At 33.2% G+C, this 24,817-nt stretch overlaps 1 protein-coding gene across 3 annotated transcripts in view; it reads right to left on the bottom strand.

The window, feature by feature from the left end:
* Nucleotides 1-19,779, bottom strand: part of LOC117691871 (uncharacterized) — a 98,983-nt gene extending 79,204 nt beyond the window's left edge. For all 3 annotated transcript variants that reach the window (XM_066071958.1, XM_066071957.1, XM_066071956.1), the window contains exons 1-3: nt 19,689-19,779; nt 19,370-19,416; nt 18,559-18,657 (exon numbers count right to left, since the gene is read on the bottom strand). In XM_066071958.1, coding sequence (XP_065928030.1) covers nt 18,559-18,610 — 52 coding nt within the window. In that variant the 5' untranslated portion in view covers nt 18,611-18,657; nt 19,370-19,416; nt 19,689-19,779. The remainder of the gene's footprint in view (nt 1-18,558; nt 18,658-19,369; nt 19,417-19,688) is intronic.
* Between the last annotated feature and the right edge of the window lie 5,038 nt (nt 19,780-24,817).

Consider the following 24,817-nt stretch of genomic DNA (forward strand, 5'->3'; position numbering starts at 1 on the left):
TATTAGGAAATTTTTTACAACTTTGTTTCGGTAAATCAACCAATCCTAAATTCTGATTGGCTAAAATCCTGGAATCCAAAGACGCAGGTTTGTCGGTGGAAATGCGCCCAAGCTGGGTCACTTCCATCGACGCCATCCTAAATAAAACATCTGATAACAATTATTATACTTATATCTCCTTTCTTTGGATTTCCAGGTATGTAAATTTAAGTTTTCATTTATTTGCAATTAGATATAAAGTCACCTTGATAAAGGATAGTGTATTTTTTATTTTGTACATAATCCTGTTTTTATTATCTTCTAAATTTGAGCTTTTAGTAAAGTCTTTAAAAGTTAAATTAAAGTCATCATCTATTAGGTAACGTGCAACATGACCTCATTGAGTGTACAGTCTTTATAGATTATAGATTGTATGTTTTAATATTTTTGTTGTATATCATATTTAGCTACAGTCTCCAGTCATATTTTTATATCACAATTATTTTTATGCATATCATAAGAAAAGTAGATTTTGAATTTGGCGCTTTTATTTATTCCCGCGCTCTTTTATGAAAAGAGGTAAAAAGGTTGTTTGTTTATAATACATGTCTAACGGGATCATAAGTGTTAGGATGTTCGCATTAAAATTGTAAGTTAAACACTTTATTGATTGCGTCAAAAAATTGTTAAATCCCTTATTTCAGAGTAAGATTTATTAACCTCTTCGAGCTAAACGAGTAAATATTAAAGGAAAGTGGTTAGATAGCGAGATGTTTGTAGTTCGAATTGTCTCTATTGAATTATTGAATAGGCACTGCGAGACTGTCCGCTATTATATAACTTTTTAGTTTAGTTGAGTTAGTTCATAGTTTGTGTGATAAAAAGTAACAATTAGACGGGTTGCCGTTTAATGAATTTAAGATGATTTTCACTTATTATAGTTCACTATGATCATGTAATTTTAATTAATATGCAGAGGGATTTTTGATAATTATTGTTTTACCCTCTGTACAGTCACCAGATTTTATTAAGTATCATTATACGTAAATTTATTACATTGAATACTATTTTGTAACTGGTGACTGTGTGTTTATAAAGATATTTTACACTTCCATCGACGCCATCCTAAATAAAACATCTGATAACAATTATTATACTTATATCTCCTTTCTTTGGATTTCCAGCCACCGTAGAGGACGAGCCATATTTGGAAAGCTCCCACGAGTAGAGCTGTTAATTGATCCAACAAAGATAATATCCCTCAAAGCGAGTTATTTCCCCTTTTATAACGAAAATAATAATAACACGGGAAAACACCCAAAGTAACAACGTGTTATCATAATACACAACTTCAATTAAAAGTTGTTTTTTTTTAAAAATCAATTTTCATACAATTAGCAATAAATAAAATCCCCGAAAACGCACATCTATCTCACTTAAGTGTAACTTTGAGAAGCGCATATATATCTGGGAGGCAGATTTGTCGCTATAGTATAGTCTGCAAGTCAAGTGAATTATCATGGTCTTTATAAGAAATCTGTCGACACTTGCAGTACTTTGATGATTTCTATGGCGATCGACTGCATTGCATAATGTAGTCGTATTTCCCAAGAACAAAATATCCTTTGACTTCAAACTTTTGATTATAATACATTATGAATTATTCTGTTCATAACTATAGAAGTTTAGCGTGTTTAACAGGTTAATTTATTAGCCACATTCTCAGGTTACGATTTCACATCTTCAATGTGAAGATGATTGACTTCGAATAATAGTCTTATTGTTTATAAAAGCACCCTTCCAACTGTTACTCAATTACATATGTTCTGAGAAGCGACACAAGATCTTCGGTCGCACGTGGCGATTGAATTAACACAGATCTAGACTGACCGAATTAACAAACGGGTGGGAAAATGAAACACGTTGAGGAAAAAATGTTACACATAAGAAAAAGTCACCAAAAATGATTTTCGACAGTTCTGGGGATCTTTTCGGCAATTTAAAAAAAAATCCAGCGCGAGCACTTGTCAGCAGGGCGGGAGGAGGGGGGGACGCAGCGATGAGTTTGCTTCCACACTGAAACGAACAACCATGTAGAAAAACTACAGAGTGATTAATATGTGACCGATAGAACCTAATCTTAAGTTGTTTAAAACTCATGTGAATATTCTTTAAAATAATCATGAAATGCCTTAATTCAGGACAATTCAGGACATTTTTTTATCGTGCTAGCACCTACCGCAAACATGTAACATGGAACTTTGATTATAATTTGATTTGATTTTAAACTACCTTGTACGCTATCGTATAATTAAATCAATGCTTAATCAACTGTACAAGTAAAATAAATTTGTCTTTTCATCTTAAACCTATATAATAGTTGAAAACACAATAAAATATAGTTCTGTCCGTGCAAAATATGAAACATGAACGCGTGATAAGGTACATATAGATAGAACACGAGCCGACCGCGGATCACTTGTGCACTCGCGCTGGATCTCCTCGGCCATGTGCGAGGGATGATCATCATTTATTATTTGTGGGGGGGGGGAGTTAATTTTTTTTTAAATATACAAACCAACCATTAATTTATGTCTGACGATGTTTCCGATTTGGAGTAATATTGTTCATTAATATTCACTTACACTCAAATTTTTAATAAAATAAATACCAGATGGACAAACTTTTATAACATAAATTTAAAACAGTTCTTGTATTTACGGCTATATAAACTCAAACACGTTCATATTCATCTAAGTGTGCGTCGCGGTGTGCGAAACTTGTGTATTAGATAACCGCTTACTGCTAGGTAGTGTAGCCGTGGCTGATCTCCTCGGCCGTGGACGAAGGATAGATTACGTAAAGGTACAACGCACAGACACGCACAGCTCAGAACCCAGGAAGATTTGAAAAGTTTGCAGTTTAATGACCATATTCTATCAAATAGAAGTTCTTTATTTTAAACTTGAAACCCACAATTGATCTATGTCTGATATTGCTTTAGACTGAGAATGACATACCGGTAGCTTTTATTAATTAACTGAACGATTTCTGAAATGACACCTAATCGTTTAGTCCATAAGCTTTTATGTGTAATCAAAACTAAAACAATTCTTGAGTTTGCGGCGAAATAAACTCATATTTGAGAGACGCAACTCTCGTGTATTAAATAACCGCTGACCGCTAGCTAGGAAGCCCAGCCGCGACCATGGTTACCGATTTTCTCGGCCGCGGGCGAGGGAAAGTTTCGTTAACTTGGCCAAATTGCCGCGGGTACTGGTCAACACGTATTACTTTTTACCTTCATATTATGCAATACCCGAACACAAAAACAGTTTTATGAGATCAATAAAGTCACAAACAACATTTTTTGCAGCGACGCCCATATCGAAAAATTTACCGTTTTAGAGTTATGAGGCAAAGACTTTTAAGGAATCTAGACCCCTCATTTTAGGGGCTAGCCCCTTTTTTATGGTATCAAATGAAAGCTCTTGATATTCTACACAACTTTTGTTCTATATGTGACTAGAAAAAATTTACAACTAAAAAGTTATTGAGCAAAGATTTAAGCAAAATTTAACATTTTTTGAAACATAAATTTCGATCTCATTTTTTAAGACGTAAACGTGGGTTAATCAAACATGTAAAACTAGGAGGACAACGTTCAAGATGTCTACATTAAAGATTTGTAAATTAAAACTACTTGCTACGGATCAACTCGGAGCCTTTGCAGGTACACGAGACCCACTAAAAAAATATTCAAATGGGAATAACTCAAAACCGGAAGTAGCGATTTCACAATCTTTTGTGCTATAGTAAGCTATTGTCATTTTCAATAAACCATGCAAATTTGAATAAAATCCAATGACAAACAAGCGAGATATTACAGTTTAAAGAAACGTCTAGAAGAAAAAGAAGAAGAAAAATAATAATGAAGAATTTCCATCAGAATCAGTACAAGGTCTTCCGTTGGAAACGGAAGACCTTAATAAACTGAACCCTTTTCACGTTTTCGACCCGAACCTAAATATAGCTTATACTTCAAGACATTTATGTTTATTCTACAACATAATATCCATTTTACGCCTCAAACGAGCTATTTCAACAAATTTTGCTAATTATCTGCAGTATAAACTATTACGTCATGGCGTCAACCAAGCAAAATGATGAGGTCACAATGCGAAAGCGTGCATACTCGAACTGTACTCGGCCTCGTTAATTAAATGCATATATCTGTATGAGATTCCTTGAAAAGTTTGTTTATGGGCTATAGTATAACATATCAGCTACTCAGGTTACCGTTTAGGCCTATTGGTCTCTTGTTTCAAATTGTTATGTAATTCGATGAAATTTGTTGGCTAATTTATGCAATCATAAACTTTAAGATCGGAAACAAATTTCAAAATCATTTTCATCATTGGCTTTTTACATAGAAATATCCTAAAATTATCAAAATATTGCTTAACATTTCAAATTTTAGAGTTTTGTCACACAAGCAGTTCTCATTTTTTTTATATAAAATTTCATGTAACAACCTTAGCATCTGCTTTATAATTAATTAATTTCATGGCCATTTTCTTAGCATTCAAATGAGATACTACAATAAGAATTACCTCTACCCCTTTTTCTGGAATTATGACTTTTTGTGACAATTTCTGTTCTGAACCATCAGAAAAGTATAACATTCTCAAGATTTTTTCACTTACAGAATAATAATCAGAATATATATAAAAATTATACTATTGATTTGTTTTAAAATGAGCTTTCCATGAAGTAGATTGCTACAATCTGTAATAGTTTTGTAAATGTAAACATTCTAACTAAGTTTGGATTATATATATGCAAACGCGTTGAGGTACCAACCACTGACACACCAATGTATCATTGTTACCTTGCAATGTCCATAATTTAGAGAATGCCTTACTACATCTAAATAGAAATAAACGTAGAGGTCGTTAAAATGTTTCATTTTGATTGTTTTGAAATGCCTTTGTTTGATATTTATGGGGGCGATGTGAGGATTGTTTTAAATAAATATTTTAGCTTAAATTTTCTGTTGCATTTCAAATATTTTTTTAAAAAGGGGATTCTAAGGTCATGTTCCAGATATGGAGAAATCTTGCCTCTATATCTGCAAACCGTATACAGGGGTACACTGTTAAATTACAATTCCCTTTATTATAGTTCTGCACCCTCACTTTATAAACGATCAAATTATATATGAGAATATGCATATAGGATATATTCATCTTCAACTACCTAGTATTAGCTCGTTATTGTATTTTATTTAAAAAATTCCTATATGTGAAAGGAAAAAAACTACCGCAAGGCGCTCAAAATATAAACGTTAAAAAATTTAATTGGTTTTCCGCATTATAAACGATTGTTATTTACCAGGCATGAACTCGTGTGACGTTTTATAACCTCAATCACTTGATCGATGAATACACTCGAATGAAAAATGTTGTCATGTGATATGTTAAAGAACTATTAAAATCAATGCAAATGCGTCGGAACTAGTGGAGTTTTTTTGCAAAGTTAGACATAGCCGTACTCGAATTCCTTTTTTTTTGCTTGTCACGATCTGTCAATATTCATATGGATTAACGTATATTATAATTGAAATAATTTCACCGGTTTAGAATTTTCTTTCACAGAATTCAACCAAAAAATACGTTTTAAAAATTTTGGAAAGTTAAAAAAATTATTGTTCTCAACGTGATTCGAACTCAAGACCAAGGTTTGTAGTTAACCCACTAACCCATTGCGCTACGCCATACGATATCGATGATGGGAAAGAAACTATATAAAAAATTATACTTGATTTTATTGTTTATTTCGATAAATAATACCACACAACATGAAAGTGTCACATACCACATTACTTGTAAGTAATGAATTTTCTAATTATCAAATTAAATCTATTCATTTAACAAATTTTTCAAAAGAGCGGTCCCCATACAATTCGCCTCAGTTTAAATCAGCCAGTACCGGAATTGCATGCTTCCAGATTTACTTTTTTTGCGTACTGTGTCATCAAAAAGTGTTGTACAGAGCCACCTTAAACAAAGAACTTTCGTTTTCGATATGTAATACCAAACCCGAGTTAAACAATAACTGACCGCGATTATCTCTTTGTTTTCGTAAATTACTTAAACTTGAAACAGAATTCGCCTATAAGTTTTTAAATTTATATTATCCTTTCGATAAGGGTTATTTATGCAAAATTACGTTGAATTTGACTCAGTAGTTCTAGAGATGAAGATTTTTTTTTAAATGCACCCCTTTTTCTACAATTTCGAGGTTATCTCCGTTTTCAATAAGGATCAGTCTTTCATTTCTGCAATTTAATATCACCTTTCTATAGGAATGATTTGTGCCAAATTTGTTGAATTTGCCGAGTGGTTTTAGAGAAGAAGTTTAAAATGTGGATAGTTAACAGACGGACGGACAGACGGACAAACGGACGGACAAGCGGACGACGGAGAAAATGTGATCAAAAAAGTTCACTTGAGCTTTCAGCTCCGGTGAGCTAAAAAGTTAATGCTACAAGCATTGCATTCTCTTTCCTACGAAAGCCGAGAAGGATCATTCGAGATTTGAGATTCGAAATACGAGATTCGAAATACGAGATTCGAGATTCGAAATTCGAGATTCAATATCTAAATTAACCAATCAAATCATGGATCTGAAACCTGTATCCTAGCAACATCAAACTGTTCTAAATAAAAACCATACGTACATGCTCTTATATACAAATAAATGCTATGTTCACTTCTCCCTACCTAACTAAATAATTATTTGTATTTACTTTTACACAGAATATCTAAGTAGACTAGTAATAATGCAGTGTGCTTCGCGGATCTAAGTGATTTTGTTTGCCCTGGGGCATTTCCACCTGATGCGTTTGAACCCTAAGGTATTTCACCACCAGAAATAGTTTAAAACCCGGGTTTATTCACCCCTTTTGTGTAAAAATGCGGTTATGGTAGAGAACTTCATAAGCGTAGCTAATTTTTTCTGTAGGGGGTCCTCGGCCAATTTAAAAAAATTTTACTATGTAAATTTAATAAGTTCCAATTTTCCCGAGGAGGGGGTCCAGATCCCCTGACCCCCTCCTTTCTAGATCCCCGCATGAAGATTAGTACATGTATCTAAATAATCTAAATATAAATAATCTGTCCTGTTTCACTAATAAATATAAGCATTACTTATCGTATTTATGTATGCATAAAGTGATACACTAGTACTATGATTATAAACAAATCATTGAGATATTATCACATCATACGGAATTATCAATAAATACAATTTTTTTTCCTTTTCCTCAGTAAACAACTTATTATGAGTCTTACTTTTGGAATTGTTTTCAATATAGAAGGATACCTACTCTCTACAATTAAAGGTAGGGATGATAGGGTGCCAATTTGTTCACATTGCCGATTTCTTGTGCAGAGAACAGTAAAACCTTTTATTTGATTGTGCATGAATATTTCAAAATTAATTGTTGTACATATATTTTGTTATAATTCATTCATTGATATATCAACAAGAAAGAATAAAAGCATATGTTTCACAGCCAAGTTAAGTTTCTGTGTAGTTTCCTACCCCCCTACCCCCCACCGCACCAAAATTGACAATAGTTACAAATAAGTCATACAAATGTTTACTTTTTTTGTAAGTAAATCTCTAAAGATGTAAATAAGCACTGCAAACAAAGATGTGTGTATTTAATATACTACTACATTACACTTAGCCAGATAAAATGTAATCAGGATGAAGCTACAAGGGGTGAGTGGTGCAAATTTACCAATTTGTCGCCATACACACAGAACAAATAAAGAAACTGTGAGTGGTGTGTGGAATGCATAAAAGATGGCGGCAAATTATCTCAAATAATCAGTGCAAAAACCCACAAATAGGCTGTTATTTGTTACATATCCTGCAAAAACATTGATAAAAAATGTTATCGTCCCGTAACACAGCCGATTAAGTTAATGTGTACATATGGTCAACGTACATGTAATTCTAATATACAAGAAGGCGGACGTATCAGGCGGGGATCCAGAAAATTAAATTTCAAAAATGATCGGTTGAATTACATTAAATGCTTTGAAAATTGTTTTAAACTATCGCACGGGTCAAAATGCGTGATAGAAGCTATGTACAGTGTAATTGGAAACTTTCATTTTATATCAATATGTAGTATTACCTATTATAACAGATGAGAGTATAGCACAACTGCCACAAGCAATACATGTCCTTTACCGGCACCACCTCCCTCCCCTTAAAAAAATGAAACAATTGCCGTTTTATTTGCTAAAATGTGTGTGGTTCAAGATTTTTCTAAAGGACATACCCGATTAGAATTGAAAAAGAGTCGTACGTTTAAAACTAATTTTGTCAAAATTTTTAGATTCATTTGGTTATATTTTGGTCCATTTGGGTAAATATATGCACCAGCGCAGCTCTAATTTATATATAATCAGGCCATAAATTCAAAATATTTTCAAAAATTAATAGCTTTAAATCCAGTGGATGAAAGAAAAGGAAAGCAAGTCGAACTCGATGAGTGCTAATACCTGTGTTGAATGAATAGTACAGTAGGATATGCGCAAAAAAGTCCCGTCTACTCTTTCCTACCCTATAAATATTGGAATATTAAATCCGATTACAAGAGTCAAATTAAAAATCAAGTACGGATATGTACCTGTTTATCAAAAGTAAAACTACTCATAATTTATTTACAGTGCATCGTTATGGAGCTACACAGAAAGTTTTATATTAATTTGCCGAGCCAAAAAAAAAACCATGGAAAACGAAGAGAAAACAAAGCGGGGCCAGAATAACTGACAAATTAATTAGGACTATATAGCCCCCCCCCCCCCCCCCCTCTTGAAATGTATATACTGAAAACAGATTATTGGCGTACAACATCCGCACACAATTTAAGGAAAATTTCATGTTTTTTTTATCATTTTCGCTAGCTAATGTAAGACATCACAAATACCCCAAACCCCCTCACGGAAAAGGAAATGCTAGGTGATGAGAGAGAGAGAGAGAGAGAGAGAGAGAGAGAGAGAGAGAGAGAGAGAGAGAGAGAGAGAGAGTCGATGTAAATCACAGGTGCGCTAACACCGTAAAAATTAAAGCTTGCTAGTTGGTCTGCCCTACCCTAGCTACCTCCTCTCTTTTCTCGTTTTAGAGGCTTAATTATTGTCTATATATGCTTGTAACAAATCAAATTAATTTCAAATTCTAAATCAAACTGAATTTGACACTACAAAACTCTCTCTGTGTCTGTCTGTCTGTCTGTCTGTCTGTCTGTCTCTCTCTCTCTCTCTCTCTCTCTCTCTCATATCGACAATGGCATTGTCATACCCTACAATATACTATTCTTATCTAGCTGGATTTTTGTCTTTGAGGTTGTAAATCATTATATCTTCTATGGTTTAAAACTTTATCATAACCTATATTTTGACATGTCGATTATTTCATTGAGTTTCGTTTCATAGCTAAAACATTTAGATTAAACAGATCTTTCTTCGCGAGCCGATTTTTACACGGTTGGGGCGAATACACTTCGGGTTAAAATTGTTCGGGGGGAAATACATACAGGGCAAACAAAACCACTTAGATTCGCAAAGCCAACAGTGTTATTTCTAATTTAATTGTTTATACTGTGTGGGGTTAATTCATCAATGTTAATTTAACCATTTTATAACCACTAAGAGCTATTAAGACATTTATTTGTAGGAAAGAGCATGTACGAATGATCTTTATTTAGAACAGTTTGATGTTGCTAGGATACAGGTTTCAGATCCATGATTTGATTGGTTAATTTAGATATTGAATCTCGAATTACGAATCTCGAATCTCGTATTTCGAATCTCGTATTTCGAATCTCGAATCTCGAATGATCCTTCTCGGCTTTCGTACTTTCCTACGTCACAGTCACTAAAACTCAATGTAAAACAAGAAGCACGTGGGCCACATCGCTCACCTGAGCAACAGTAGGCATGACAAAATCAGCATAAAATTCATTATACAAAATATCTGGAGAATATGTAGATTCTGTATAATTAAAACTTCCACCCTATTTGATGTTCTTATGTTTATAATCAGGTCTCAGGATGCTTTTTAGTCATATCGCATGTTGAGCATTTCACTTCTCAAAAAATTCCTAAACAATTGTCTATATACGGGATGTAAACCTACATCAAACTCTGAACCCAAGAATTGTCCAAGGACTTAAGTCATAACAATTTTAAAGAATCAGCAATATGTCAAAATTCTTGCATATAATAAAAAAGGACAAGAACGAACCGTCAAGCATCTCAAAAATCCATAAAACGAAATACAAATTCAAAACCAAGCCACACGGACCTCCAAAAAGATAGAGGGAAGATCAAATGCCAAGGAGAAGTAAGCATCCTCTGCTGACCGGTCACAACCGCCGTGCGCCCAATGTCTTATCGGTAAAAATGAATGTCGTAATTTGGGGAAAATATCAAGATCGGGAAAAACGGAAAAAATTCGCGGACAATAAAAGAAATCCATATATGGTAAGATTTTCTTTTTTGTGAATAATTAAAATGTTTTCCTTGTACAACTTGATCCCATCCTAGTCCTTAAAATTTTTATTTTTCATCGAATTTGAATCTACACTATCTGATATTGCTTTCATTTATGTTACTGCTTTTCTAAACATACAGTTTTTTAGATGATTTTAAGGTTTTTCTCATTTCTATGTAAATATTTGTCCCACCCCCACCTTCAGTTGGGACCCAATTCAACCCCTTAGAATCATGATTGGAAAGAAAACATGAATCTACACTACCTGATGATGCTTTCACACAAGTTTCGGCTTTCCATGCTGATTTGTTTTTGGGAAGAAGATTTTAAGATTTTTCTCTATTTATTCTTATGTAAACATTCGACCCCCCCCCCCCCACCCCAATGGGCCCCACCCTACCCCCGGGAGTAATGAGTTTCTTAACTTTGAATCTACACAAGCTAAGGGTGCTTCTAAATAAATGTCAGCTTTCCTGGCTGATTGGTTTCTGATAAGAAGATTTTTAAAGAATTACTCTTTATATTCGTAGGTAAAAATTTGACCCCCCCCCCCCATAATTTGGCCCTACCCAACTTCTTGTTCTTGTGTCATGATTTGAACAACTTTGACTTTACACTTCCTGAGGTTGCTTTTAAATAAGATTTAATTTTCCTAGCCATATGGATCTTGAGATTTTTTAAAATTTACTCTATATATTTCTATGCAAAAATTTGACACCCTCCCCCCATATAGGCCCCAACCTTTCATCAGGGATCATATTTATTCAACTTTAAATCTACAATACCTGAGGATGCTTCTACATAAGTTTCAGCTTTCCTGGCTGATTGGTTTCTGTGAAGATTATGAAAGATTTACTCTGTATATTCCTACGAAAAACTTTGACACTTCATTGTGCCCCAGCCTACTTCTCTACACTACCTAAGGATGATTCAACTCTCCTGGCCATATGGTTCTTGAGAAGAAGATTTTTAAAATTTCTCAAAACTTTTTAACAATTCCTAAAAAATATCCCCTTGTGAAAGGGCATGGTCATTAATTTTCATAACTTTGAATTCCCTTTGCCTAAGAGTGCTTTGTGCCAAGTTATGTTGCAATTGGCCGAGTGGTTCTGGAGAAGATATTAAAAATGTGAAAAGTTTACAGACTGACAAAGTGTGATCAAAAAATCTCAGGTGAGCTAAAACCGCATCTGACACAATATTTATATGTTTCACTTTATCAATACATCATGCACGTTATATTGTGCAAGTAGTGGGTGACTTTACTGTAATCTAACTTGCTCAAAAAGGACTTTAAACATTGATTCACTTTCAAAACTTTACAAAACTGTTAAGGGGTGTCAAAATTAAAATGATCTCTCTCTCTCTCTCTCTCTCTCTCTCTCTCTCTCTCTTAATTTTTTGTTATTGTAAAAATATGAAATATATCTTTCATATAGGTTATGATCAAAATAAATAAATTAAAATTTGAGCTATGTTTCAATAAAGTAATACAAGAGCGTGAGTTCAATAAATGACTTTATTTTTACCAAATAAAACGTTTCTAAATGTATTTTATCTTAATTAAGGTCTTCCGTTTTCTACGGAAGACCTTTTACTGATTCTGTTGGTAATTCTTTTTATTCTTTTTTTTCTTCTAGACGTTTTTTAAAACTCAAATATCTTGCTTGTTTGGTGTCCTATAAAGTTCAAATTTTCGGAGCTTATTGGTAGTTACTTTTTCTCAATATCTAAGGAAAATCGTTGAAATCGACACTTCCGGTACCGAGTTATTCCCCTTTTTCCCAAAAATATAGGCATTCTTGTGCACGCAAAGGCTCTGAAACCGCTCACAGCATGTGTTACAAAGTCACAAATCTTAAAAATAGAGAGTTTAAACGTTGTCCTCCGAGTTTTGTTTTTACAATTTTCTACCTTTAAAGTTTCAAAAAATTAGTTTGAATTTGTGTTTCAAAAAATGCTGATTTTTGGTTGTGTTTTTGTTATGTAGCTCTTTAGTTTAAAATTTTCTCTAAACACATATAGAACAAAATATGTGCAAAATATCAAGGGCTTTCACTTGACACCATTGAAAAAGGGCTGGCCCCTTAAATAAGGGGTCTAGAGCCCTTAAAAGGTTTCGCTTTATAACTCTAAAATGGTTAATATTTCGCTATAGCAGTCGATAGAAAAGTTGTTCATTATTGTGTTATCAATGTCGTTACAAAATTATTTTGTACCGGTAATGCGTAATATGAGTATAAAAAGCTTGTCTTTTTTACATGTACCTGTATTTATTTGGCAAGTAAGCGAATCGTCTTCGTGCGCATAACGTACATAAATTAACAGCTGAAAGTGTACCAGCATATACGGGATGCTTTGATTCATTTGAAAAAGTGTCTAAAAAGTATACGTGTACATATTTTTCTTACAGCCTTTCTTTTTTGGAGTCACCTCTGTTTAGGTCCTATAGTGGACAACCGTTAAGAAAAACAAAAACGAGAAAATATAAACGTTCTTTTTCTTATCTAGTGAGATACATAAACTAGATTTTAAAAAAAATAACTGCCATGAAATGGATTTGAGTCATTTTACTGCAAGCATTTCAAATCGACCTAAATTCTTAGTTGTTTGCGTCATTACATAACCCATCTCACCCGCGGCCGAGAAAATCGATCGCCAAGGTCGCGGCTGGACTACCTAGCGGTCAGCGGTTATCTAATACACAAGAATCGCGTCTGTCATATGTGATTTTATTTAGCCGCAAACACAAGAATCGTACACAATGACATTAAAGCTTACTCTTCTTAATTTGAATTAAACGATAGAGTGTCAATAAGAAATCGTTCTGTTTAATCATAAAAGCAATGCCATTCTCGAACTGAAGCAGTATCAGACAAATAGATCAACTGTGGGATTAAAGGGGGAAAAAAACTTATATTAATTAGAGTTTAGTCATCATACTGCAAACATTGTAAATATTCCTGGGTTCTGAGCTCTCTATGTGTGTTTTACCTTTACGTAAGTTATCCGATCCCTCATCCGCGGCCGAGGAAATCGGTCGCGGCTGCACTACCTAGAGGTCAGCGGTTATCTAATAACAAGATATATATATACAAGAACTGTTTCAATTTTACGTTCTTAAAGTTTGTTCACCTTCAATTTATTTAATTAAACATTAGAATGTGAATTGAGAAGCCCCTCTAAAAATTGATAAAAGCAATATTATTCAAAATCAGAAACATCATCAGACATAAATCAATAGTGAATTTGTAATTCTAAAATGTTCTAAAAACTATACATGTACTAATAATGTTATAGATAAACAACGAAAAACCACAAAGACTAAACCTTAAAATGATGATCACCCCTAGAACATAGCCAAGGAGATCCCGCGCGAGTGGACAAGTGATCCGCGGTAGCTTCGTGTTCTTCTACATGTACTTTATCACACGTGCATGTTTATTGATATTTTGTATGATTCCAACTATTTGTTTATTCGAGATTTTGACCGGTACATGTAAGATTGACTTGTGATTCAATTTAAGATTTTTTTTTTTACCCACGAATATTTCCGCTAAATACTGCTGAGAGGTTTTATAGATATCGTAGAAATTAGTTGACGTCTTCATAAGGTTGCACATAAAATGAGAGAGAGAGAGAGAGGAGAGAGAGAGAGAGAGAGAGAGAGAGAGAGAGAGCGCTCAAAATTGGAAGCATTATTTAGCCGAATTTAGAAAATGAAACAGTCCCCATGCGTTCAAGGCAGGATAAAAAAAATCAAATATCAAATTAACACATGCGGAAGAGGCAATTGCAACTTCTCTGGCCTTCCCGGCAAGTTAGGAAAAACACCTCGAATGTATTAACATCACCAGATGTTAGAATTTTATACAAAATGGAGTCGCTTCCCATTAAGATAAGTATCGGCAAGAAGTCTTGTATGTCGTTTCTGTGTTATATTTTAGTGTATATCGTTTACTTTAATGAAGTATAACTCACATCTCAACAGATCATAAAATGTGTTGTAATTATATCAAGTTTTATAAAAAGGGGGGTTGTCATGGACGCCTAGGTAATACATTCGAAGTGTTTTTCCGAGCTTGCCGGAAAGGCCCCAGAAGTTGCGATTGGCGGGAGAGGCTGACACGATAAAAGAATTGTCCAGAATTGAGGGATTTAGTGAGTATTTTTAGAATGTTCGCATGAGTTTTTAAACAAGATTTGTTTAGAGTTTATCAGTTTCATGATCTCAGTGCAAGGGCTTTATTTTTTTTCAAAATGTGGCGAATACCTATTTTTGGCGACTACTTAACATGTGTACATTTTTCTCCTCAATGTATGTCACTTTCCCACCCGTGTGTTTATTCGGTCAGTCTATGCCAAGTCAATCCGCTCCACGTGCGACCGAAAATCTCGTGTCGCGTCAGCGCACATAGCTCAGAATATTGCCCCTGGGCTGCAGATCAGCAGTTGATAAATAATTGAGTAACATTTGGAAGGATGCTTTCACTGCAGCGGTCAATTGTTAAACAATAAGTGTCTAAATATTCGATGTCAATCAACCTCACATTAATGGTGCGATATCGTAATCTGAGAATATGGCTAAAAAATTAACCTGTTGAACACGCTAAACGTCTGTAGTTATGAACAGAATAAAATATATATTATCAGAGACATAAATAACTTAATAAGTTATTTATGTCTCTGGTTTTATAAGTTAACAGTTTTAAGTCAAAAATTAAATAGAATTTGTTCTCAGGATTAGAAGTAATGATATACGACATTAAATCATCAGAGTACTGCAAGTGTCGACAGTTTCTTATTTCAGTAGTTCAATTGACTTGCAGACTATAATATAGCAACTTTTCTGCATCTCAAAAAAGTATGCATTTAATTGCGATAGATATTTGTTCTTGGGGATTTTACTTATTGTTATATGCACATTGATAAAAACAAATCATTGAAGTTGTGTAGTATGAGGTTGTAATACAGATTAAGTGACCTAAAACTCAGCTGAATATTTTATTTTTAATCTAGCTTGTCAAAATGGGAGATTGTTAACTTGTAGCTTGTTAACTCTGAAAAAGTCTTGAACAGAAGAAATAAAATCTTTATAGCTTTCGCTACATCTTCTTATTTATGTGTACGTGTACATAAAGCTATTTTAGATTTTTTTTACTGTATAAAAAAGTGTTGTTTTTCCTAACCTTAAATTTAAATCTATAGAAATTCAATATCTACATGTAACATCTCAAAAGCTTTGATAGCTTACCGCTTGGAAATCATTTATTGATGCAAATTGACAAATGCCCATGAAAAGACATTATTGGACCCCAAGGGTTTTTTTATCCTTTCTAACGATGATGAGAAGAACTCAAATGTGCATACAAATCATATATTTACATGTATATTTATATGTGATATGATAGAAATAATTGAAAAATATAGGTCTTTTTTGTGCCGCACTAAACGGGCGAAAAGGAGTTTTATACCCCACGAAAATAAATTGAGGGGGGGGGGTAAATAAAAATCACCTTGTCCGTCCGTACATCGTGTCCGGTCTATATCTTTCTGATGGAGAAACATTGGAAGTGTTCTTACTTCATACAAATATTACTCATTACCTGACGAAGCGTCATGACCTAAACCCAAGGTCATTTGGACAAAGTAAATGTCACTGGCAGGTAAAGTGCAAAATTTGTTTCCGGTCCACTTTGGAATTTCTTACTTCACACAAAGATTGCTTATGACCTGAGGGTGTGTAATGATTTGTCCCTAAGTCATTTAAGGAGAAACATTGGGAGTTTCATGTAAAGATTCCTGATGACCGATGATGTGTCATGAACTTGACCCAGGATCAGTTGCGCAAGTTCAAAGTCATATTAAACATGTGTCATATCTTGTATTAATGGAAATGAGTAAAAGCTAGAGTTTGACATGAAGATTACTTGTGACCTGTAAATATACCCTGCCTTGTCTGACTCACTTAAGAAAAAGAACCATCCATTATTCTCTAATAAAGAAATACGTGAGTAATGACTTCTTTCTTAGCGGGGATATCATTTGTGAGCTTGCTAACAGTACCTTTTAGATGGTCCAGTGGGAGCAATGCCCCCCTTTCTCTCAACCAAAATTTCTTTTAAGTTAACGCTTAGAAAATTGATTTTTGGGTCACTTCCCCCACCGCCACATCCACACTATTATTATAATTAAATTAATTATATACATGTACATAAATGATGTACTTTTTAAAGTTATTCTAAACTTGAAGTAAGTTAAACGAAGAACTTGCCTGGTATGAAAATAATACTTTGAAATTGAGTCTCGTTTTCGATTTCTTGAACTTGCTATTATCATATTGATACTCCAGTATCATTAAAAACCATTTCCCTTCTCCTTACACTCGCCAGGTTCTGATAGACCCCTATCAACAACAGACTATCTCCACTTGACCTCCACATTTGCATACAATCTAAATAAACACCTACTTAGCAAAGATATGCCTTTATCTGTTTAATGAGTGGTGCAATACTCAATCTAGAGGTTACATAGAACACAAGCATGAATTAATTTTTTTTGTCTCCATTTGAAAAGTTCCAATCAATTTTCTAAAGCTCTTATTGGTAAGAAGAAATGGTCGTGTAAAATGACCTTTTATCAATACAGGGTCTGTCAGGCTCTGACAAGTGTCCGCAAATGGGGGTGTTTTAATCAGACTTATGGACAATCCTTTTGCGACACGAAGTTGCGACGGAAGACCTACTCGTTGCTTTGCAACGAGCTCGGCTCTAGTTTAATTTTCATTATTGATGCTAGAACAGCTAATGGAACCTTGGATACCTTGCATTATATACAGTTTTAAATAATTCTCCAAGTTATCATTCCATAATTCACCCAAGACTTGTATATCACCTGTTGAAAACACAACAAATATCGACATCTATACTACTATATTAAAATAATAGACTCGATTATTTGAGCTTTAATACCAAGAAATCGGATGAGTACTGTCTTTTGTTTTATATATTTTAAACATCATTGGTATTTGAAGATTACCAATTTGTTTTTATTTCTTCTCAATCAAGCTTCGCTAATTAGTAATCAAAGAAAATTCCTTTAAAAAATCCGGAAATCATCTGAATTTTTTGGATTTTAAAATTTTGCGCATGCGCATTACATTCACGTTAAATCACGGAAGGCTCTTTAGTTTATGTTTCCAAAATATGACATTTGTATGGATAAACTCAGAAACGATATTACATATACGTGTAAATTTTCATTGAAACCGAAAATTTGCCATATATTCATCAAAAGAAATACGGGAAATAACTCTAACTCAGTGCTTTTAATATGAAGAATTCCGAGAGTTCCGAATGTCAACATGGTGTGTAAATTCAAAGCGAGGAAAAAAGTTGGTGAAAAGTGTTGAATTCTTCTTTAGTATGAATTAAATTTTTTGATGAAAGATATTTGCAGCCTCAAAATGTTTTTTGTGAATAATTTGACTGTTTTAAATTATTTACAATGCAGCTTCATTAATTTTCCCAAAATCGTTCCGGAGCGATTCTGCAACTTTTTGCTACGTTAATACGGGTGTACATATCGGAGGCGTTTTAACTGTGATGAAGGCCCGTCTCAAAGTTTTTCAGTTAGATTTTTCTGAGAAGAGAGTAGTGAAATTAATAGCATTATTGTAGGCTTAAAGCTTGGTTATGTAAATGTCAACAATACGGCGGGTCGATAATGTCCGATATCATATATGTTATATGTCAACCTGTGCACGCACGGGTCAAATTCTAGTGTAACATAAAAAATATGTTATTTTAAAACATTAAACCATAAGGTTCAGTTTACTTGAAATCATATTTTTTGTAAGAGATTAATTTACGTCTTTTCATATTATGTTGATATATCAAATGCTAATTAATTGCATTTGTATATTTTTCGCTCTTTACAAAATGTGCTATTGATCTTAAGAAAAATAATTAAAAGTAGATACAGATGAATAAGAAACTCTCTTACGTTCATCTTTAGATACAAGCCCCTCTAAATATTCCTGAATTCTTGGGTCCATTGGTGACTGTATTTGAGAGACAACGTGACCAACTTCCTCTTGATTATCTAAAGTATTTATGACATAAGTGTCACTTAACCTAGCCTGATAATGCATTTCTTAAGGGCTATACTTTTTGTTTGGTATCATTTATCCAGAATGTTCCCTCAATATTATAGTCTTACTATGGGTAAACACATTATATTATATCTGTAAATGATTAATAAGTATTTAATTAATCACAATTTTTTCTTAAATATGTTTAGAGGGCTCGATGGCCATGGCCATTTTAGACTGTATTGATCTTCTTTAAAAGTAGAGCAGCTATACATAAGAATATGTGGCCAAAGTTATATGGTAAGATGAATGGACTTTTTTAAAGCTAAATAATTTAATTCTGGTTGTAACGCGCTTTCTGATTTGCTAAAAAAATAGTTTATATCGTATAAAGAATGTTGCCTACGTCATAGTCAGACTAACGTTAAAAATGTATCAATACGCCTGACGTTACGTTTGAATTTTGTACAATTTTACGTCATTTTAAAGGTCAAATGACCGTGTTTATCTACAATGAAGAGTAGAAAAATTAAATTATAAGCAATGAATTAAATATTTATTTGTTTTATACGATATAAAATGGTTTGAAACAGTTTACGTTTTATTATAAACCGCTTCGCGGTTTATAAAGCGTAAACTGTCCCAAACCATTTTATATCGTATAAAACAAACAAATATTTAATTCATTCCTTAAATAATAGTTTATAGCTCAAGAGACCAAACCTTAAAATTTAAAACGATCCGATTCCTAATTCGTCACCACCAGCCTCCTTAAAAAAGAAAAAAAAAAGTAATATAATGTAAACTTTGAAAAGTGTTAAAGTCGTGCAGTGATGCGCTTGATACTTCATAACCATTGTACGTTATGTAAACTTACAAAAAGCAGTTCTAAATTCCAAAAACTATGCCCAACATTGAATTTTTTTAAAAATCATAGAGTGACATGCTTACTTGCATTAACACTGAAAAATATCTTTTTACCCTCCAACATTTATATAGATATATACATTGTATTTATTACATTGATCTGAGGGCGACCTACCAGAATGTATGTCTCAAGGTGACAGGAGATTTATGTTGAATATCTGTAACGTTTACTGTGTCTCTCTTTCTTTCTTCTATAGTTCTCTCTTTTTTCGATGTAAAAGTCAATTGAGTAAAGAACATTAAAATGTATATTAATGAAAATTAATACAAAGTATTTAAACATTGATCATTCAAATTTAATAAACATGAGCAATATTCGGATAACCATAGCTTTTATTAGATGAAGTACCCATCTGTAGGCATATTAATAATGGGACAACTTTAGTTAATCAAACTCAGTCATTATTAATATTGCTCATTATAAGCATTTCCTGTTTCGTACACAAACAATTCAATTCAATTTCATTATTGCAAAAGACATACGTCTTATAGCACTTAATATAATGGTGAACAATACAAAAATATCGGCAAAAATGGACAGTCAGTCCTTACAAATCTTGTCTCTTGCGTACAAACTCATATGTTTACAGAATTATTTGTATTTGCAGAATGACATACGGGTTACTGAAAAATACACACAAAATTAACACATAAATATTATTCATATATTGATAGTAATAACAGTTTAAATCAGCAAATGGCACAATGTAGTTCAAACCATTCTGAGTGTGGGGGCTTTGTAAATGAATTTTCCTAAATTACACAATTCTTTGATATCGTTAACTTAACACCAGTAATACTTTTTTATAAGCTTTGGTCGTAATGCGAAATACACTGGACATACAAGTATAAAATGATATTCGTCTTCAATGTCTGTAATACAAGTTTTACAAAATCTTTTGTCTCTTGGTATATTTTTATTTCGTCCTGTTTCTAGAAGCTGCCTATGTGATGACAACCTCATTTTAGACATATATTTTTTGTACATCTTTGGTATTGATTTTTCTAAACAATACTGTAAGCAGAAATTATCAAGTATGTGCTTGTAAATAAAACGGTTTGTTTCTATTTGCATCTTGTCATGCAACGTTTAAATAAAATTGTGTAAACAGTATAAATGTTAGTGAAAATGACTGAAAAGGACTGAGAATCCTGTCTGAAAAAATTGAACAAAAACTAAATTGTTATCTAAGAAACGTGATTATGCTGTACGCGGACGACCCGGTGTTGGTGTCATTGTTTTTAAATGTACTGTGAAAAGGGGAAATTACAAGTAAATTTAATGTTGAGGAAACTAAAATTATAATTTTTGGTAAAGGCAGACAAATTTCAACTGAATCTTTCTATACAATGATATCAAAATAGAAATTGTCAGGGAATTTAAATATTTACGAGAGATATTTTCAAGAACAGGCTCCTTCTACAGTACTAGAAAATATGTAGTGACGAGAGTAATATTTTAGAATATTTTCTACTTCATTTATACTTTAAAAAAAAGATATGGTGTAAGTGATATTTGTGCGCTTGAAAAACTGTCATGAAATTGATTTGGCTTAAATTGTAATAAAATTGCTTATCAAAACAAAACATATCTCATCTTTATATTTTACTTGGAAACAGCGACGAATGTGATCCGTCCCTCTAGAATTATACATATTAAGCATAAAAGGCAAAAAAAAAAACAAACAAAAAAAAAACAAAACAAAACAAAAAACACACACATTATAGATTAATTCTACTCACACATGTTCTTCTTTTGCTTTGAGTGTCATTTGTGTGTAAAACAATTGAATGAGGGCAGCGGACGATTTTAAATTTTAACGATAGGCAGACAAACATGAGCATGACCGTTTTGCATGGATACACCCTATTCAGAATTAATGAATAACATCCGAATATGCTACATTTACTCTATCCCTTTGTTTAGAACTGAATATAGTGGGATGTACGCCCACAGAAGTGTCGATTGTTTATACTTTATTAACAAGGTTACAACTCAGCAGTTTAAGATACATAATTCATACCAAACAATACTTTAAATTGTTATGGGGCACACCTTACCTTACCAATCTTGAACCATTGTGAAAGTAAACATACCTTAGATTATGCGACCATGAAGATCTAAACTTCCTTTTTCAAACCTTCAATAAAATAGCCTCTGTTGAAACTTTGAGGGTTGGCTTTAGTTTTAACTAAATATTATGTCATCGAATTTGAGCGACAAAATGAAAGATAGTTTGATTTTTGAAAAAGGTCACGCACTGTGGTTTTGAAAATCTTATATTACTTCCCTATTTCCACGTAAGAGTGAATTAGCAATTTAATGACCTACTTGTATTTAGCTTTAAGAAAATGTTGGAATATTGCCTATTGAACGTGCTGAAATCTATTTTCAGAAATTGAGGTCTGCTATTTAATAAAAAAGAAGGAGTAAAAAAAGCAATCAAACAACAAAACAAATCAAGGCGCGAAATCTTAAACTAACGAGCTCTGCAGAATTTTCAGCAAGCCCACAATTCTTCCAATTGTCTATCTTTCCGCGTAAGTACTTTTTTTTAAGATAGATGTACTAGTACATATAAATCTTTTATCTGATGGAAAAACAAAATGTGTCGGTCAATAAATTAAAAAACTGACATGTTTAACTGATTTGCAATTATCCTTTAATCTAGACCCTAATTTTGAATTTTATTTTGCTTTTAAAATTTTGTATTTTTTGTATGAAACGTTCAATTTTAAGATTCAAAATTCAGTAATTACTGGTAATGATATACTCTGAAAATCGTGAGAGCAGTATTTTATATGTAGTTTATTATACAATTTAAAAAAAAGGCTAAACAATCAGGACAGTATAAGGTCTTGACAAATCTTTACATATCAGGTACATTGAACTTAGCAACGTAGACAAGAAAATATTATTGTCTACAAAATTTAGCACTTTTTCGAATTAAAAGCTGAAAGCGTTTGGAAGCGGAAATTTTTAAATTTCAAATTGTTACACAATCATAAAGAGAATTATTTGGACACATATTATCCTTTTATTACTAGTATATACTTGAATGTACTTTTTTGTCCATATTCTGCCCATGTGTCCACCTGAAGCGATGACAGACAAACTGACACCAAGCATGTTTGTTATTGATTCTACATTGTAGTTTGTTTTATTCATCATGTATTGTTTGTCAAATCTCGCTGATATAACTTTAGAATGTAGTTGTTTGAATTTTGTTTGGATAAACCAGTGCTGAAGAATCCTTTGTAATTATCTGACGTGCAATTCTTAAACTAGCATGTTGTTTCCGTTGTTCATTGATTGTGAATCACTACTGCAGACCGTTTGTTGGAGCTGCAGTGGCGATTGTGAAAGGCGTTCACTAAAAAAAATAATAAACACTGGTCTACAGAATTTTTATACATACAGGTGCCAAAATAATGTCGATGTGTTTCTTTTGACGATATATATCAATGTAAACCAACATTTTTGTTTCAAAAAAATGTTATAAAGGAAATCCTTTGACTGATTTTGAAAAGACTTTGGTTGGGCTGTTTTGTCATTTCATTTATATATCTTCCCAATCTTCTGTTCTTGAGATTTAATAATAACAATCCAAAGTAAGGTTTTTCGCGGCTTCTTTAAATTCTTACAGAAAATAACACCAGAAAATCCTTTACAAAACAAGTCTTGTTCTAAATCAAATATAAATGGATGTCAAAAAAATGACATACTTTTGGCGCATGAGGGCATGGCAGCAGCTATTCTATATCACGAATGGATGGAGATAGTCTGACAATAGGTTACTGAGAACCACAAAGTCGCTCGGTGGTTAACACAAAAATTAATATTTTAACACTACTGTACACAATACAATATATATGATATATACCATATAAGGGTAGGAGTGCTAGCCATTCGATCACCAAAAGTTAACAAGGACCCACCATTATGAAAGAGGTCATACCTGTTGTACTCTGATGTATGATAATAATAGCTCATTCAGGTAGATGTTGTAACGTGTCTGCCTAAACACGCTAATATTTATAATGGGTCCCCCTCAGATACCTTGCTGAGGTGTTTGATTTTTATGATAATCGTTTAAGATATATAATAATTTTCCTTATCGCTTGCCTAGCGTTTATTGATTCAAAACTCACTTAATTATAAATATTTGAATGTATGGGCCGTAGCCGAACTCTATGCGTCGCTCCGACACACCCCGTCGCTTATATCAGTCACTTCAAGCGACCCGTCGCTTATATCGGTCGCTTCAAACAACCCGTCGCTTCTGTCGGTCACTTCAAAGCAACCCCACGAAGCACCCTCGTAATTGATAACAAATATCAACTCGCTGAATCTAAGCAACGCTCACGAAGACAAGTTGCTTCTATACGCCAGTATTATTGTTCTGCAAATCGCTGTGCAATATTGACTTACGAACAATAAGCTTACCTTGAAGTATTCACTTCAGCGTCTGCACTGCGACTGACTGCTGACTCACGGCATCTCGTATTTATACCCTTTGATCACGTGATCTGAGATACTCGGAACAATCAAAGAATCGGGCGTTTGCGACTTCAGAGTGTCTCTCGGTACTCATCACCCATTTTCATTTACCATTTATGTTACAATGTGAAAAACGGATTTTGTTTTGTCATAACATTTGGTCGCCATCGAGAAGCGATTTAAAAATGTCTTCTTCTTTTTCATTGTGTCATATAGGATAACTAACTGAAAATTCGTTAAATAATTCAATGTAAACTAATTTATTTCTGATACGTGTTCATTGTATGGTACGTAAAAAAACGTGGAAACATTTGAGCTAGAAAGACCTAGATACATGTTGATAGACATCCAGAGGTTTCTAGTTAAAAATTCGAAATATGATTTGATGAATTTTCACAACCATTAGAAAAATACACCATAGTGAAAGTAATAATAACAAACAGAAGGCAACATAGGGAATACTACACATTAAGCACGAGTTTAATGAGTTTAACACGAGGTGTGTTATCAGGTGTAACCAATGCAAAGGTTTAATATACTTGTTCTTGTGCTGGTATCGGGGTAAATGTTTATCATACTCACATTTTTTCTTAAGTAAGCGGTTCCCTGAACCACCTACCTCGGTGCCTCGCTTGATTTTAATAATCTACATATGGGCCTGAAACAATATACTAATATTTATTATCAAAGATATTTTGTGAACTTTGGTTTTTAATGGACAATTTATTACATACTTACACACC

This window comes from Magallana gigas, chromosome 9 (assembly GCF_963853765.1).
Source record: "Magallana gigas chromosome 9, xbMagGiga1.1, whole genome shotgun sequence".
In the NCBI taxonomy this organism is placed as follows: domain Eukaryota; kingdom Metazoa; phylum Mollusca; class Bivalvia; order Ostreida; family Ostreidae; genus Magallana; species Magallana gigas.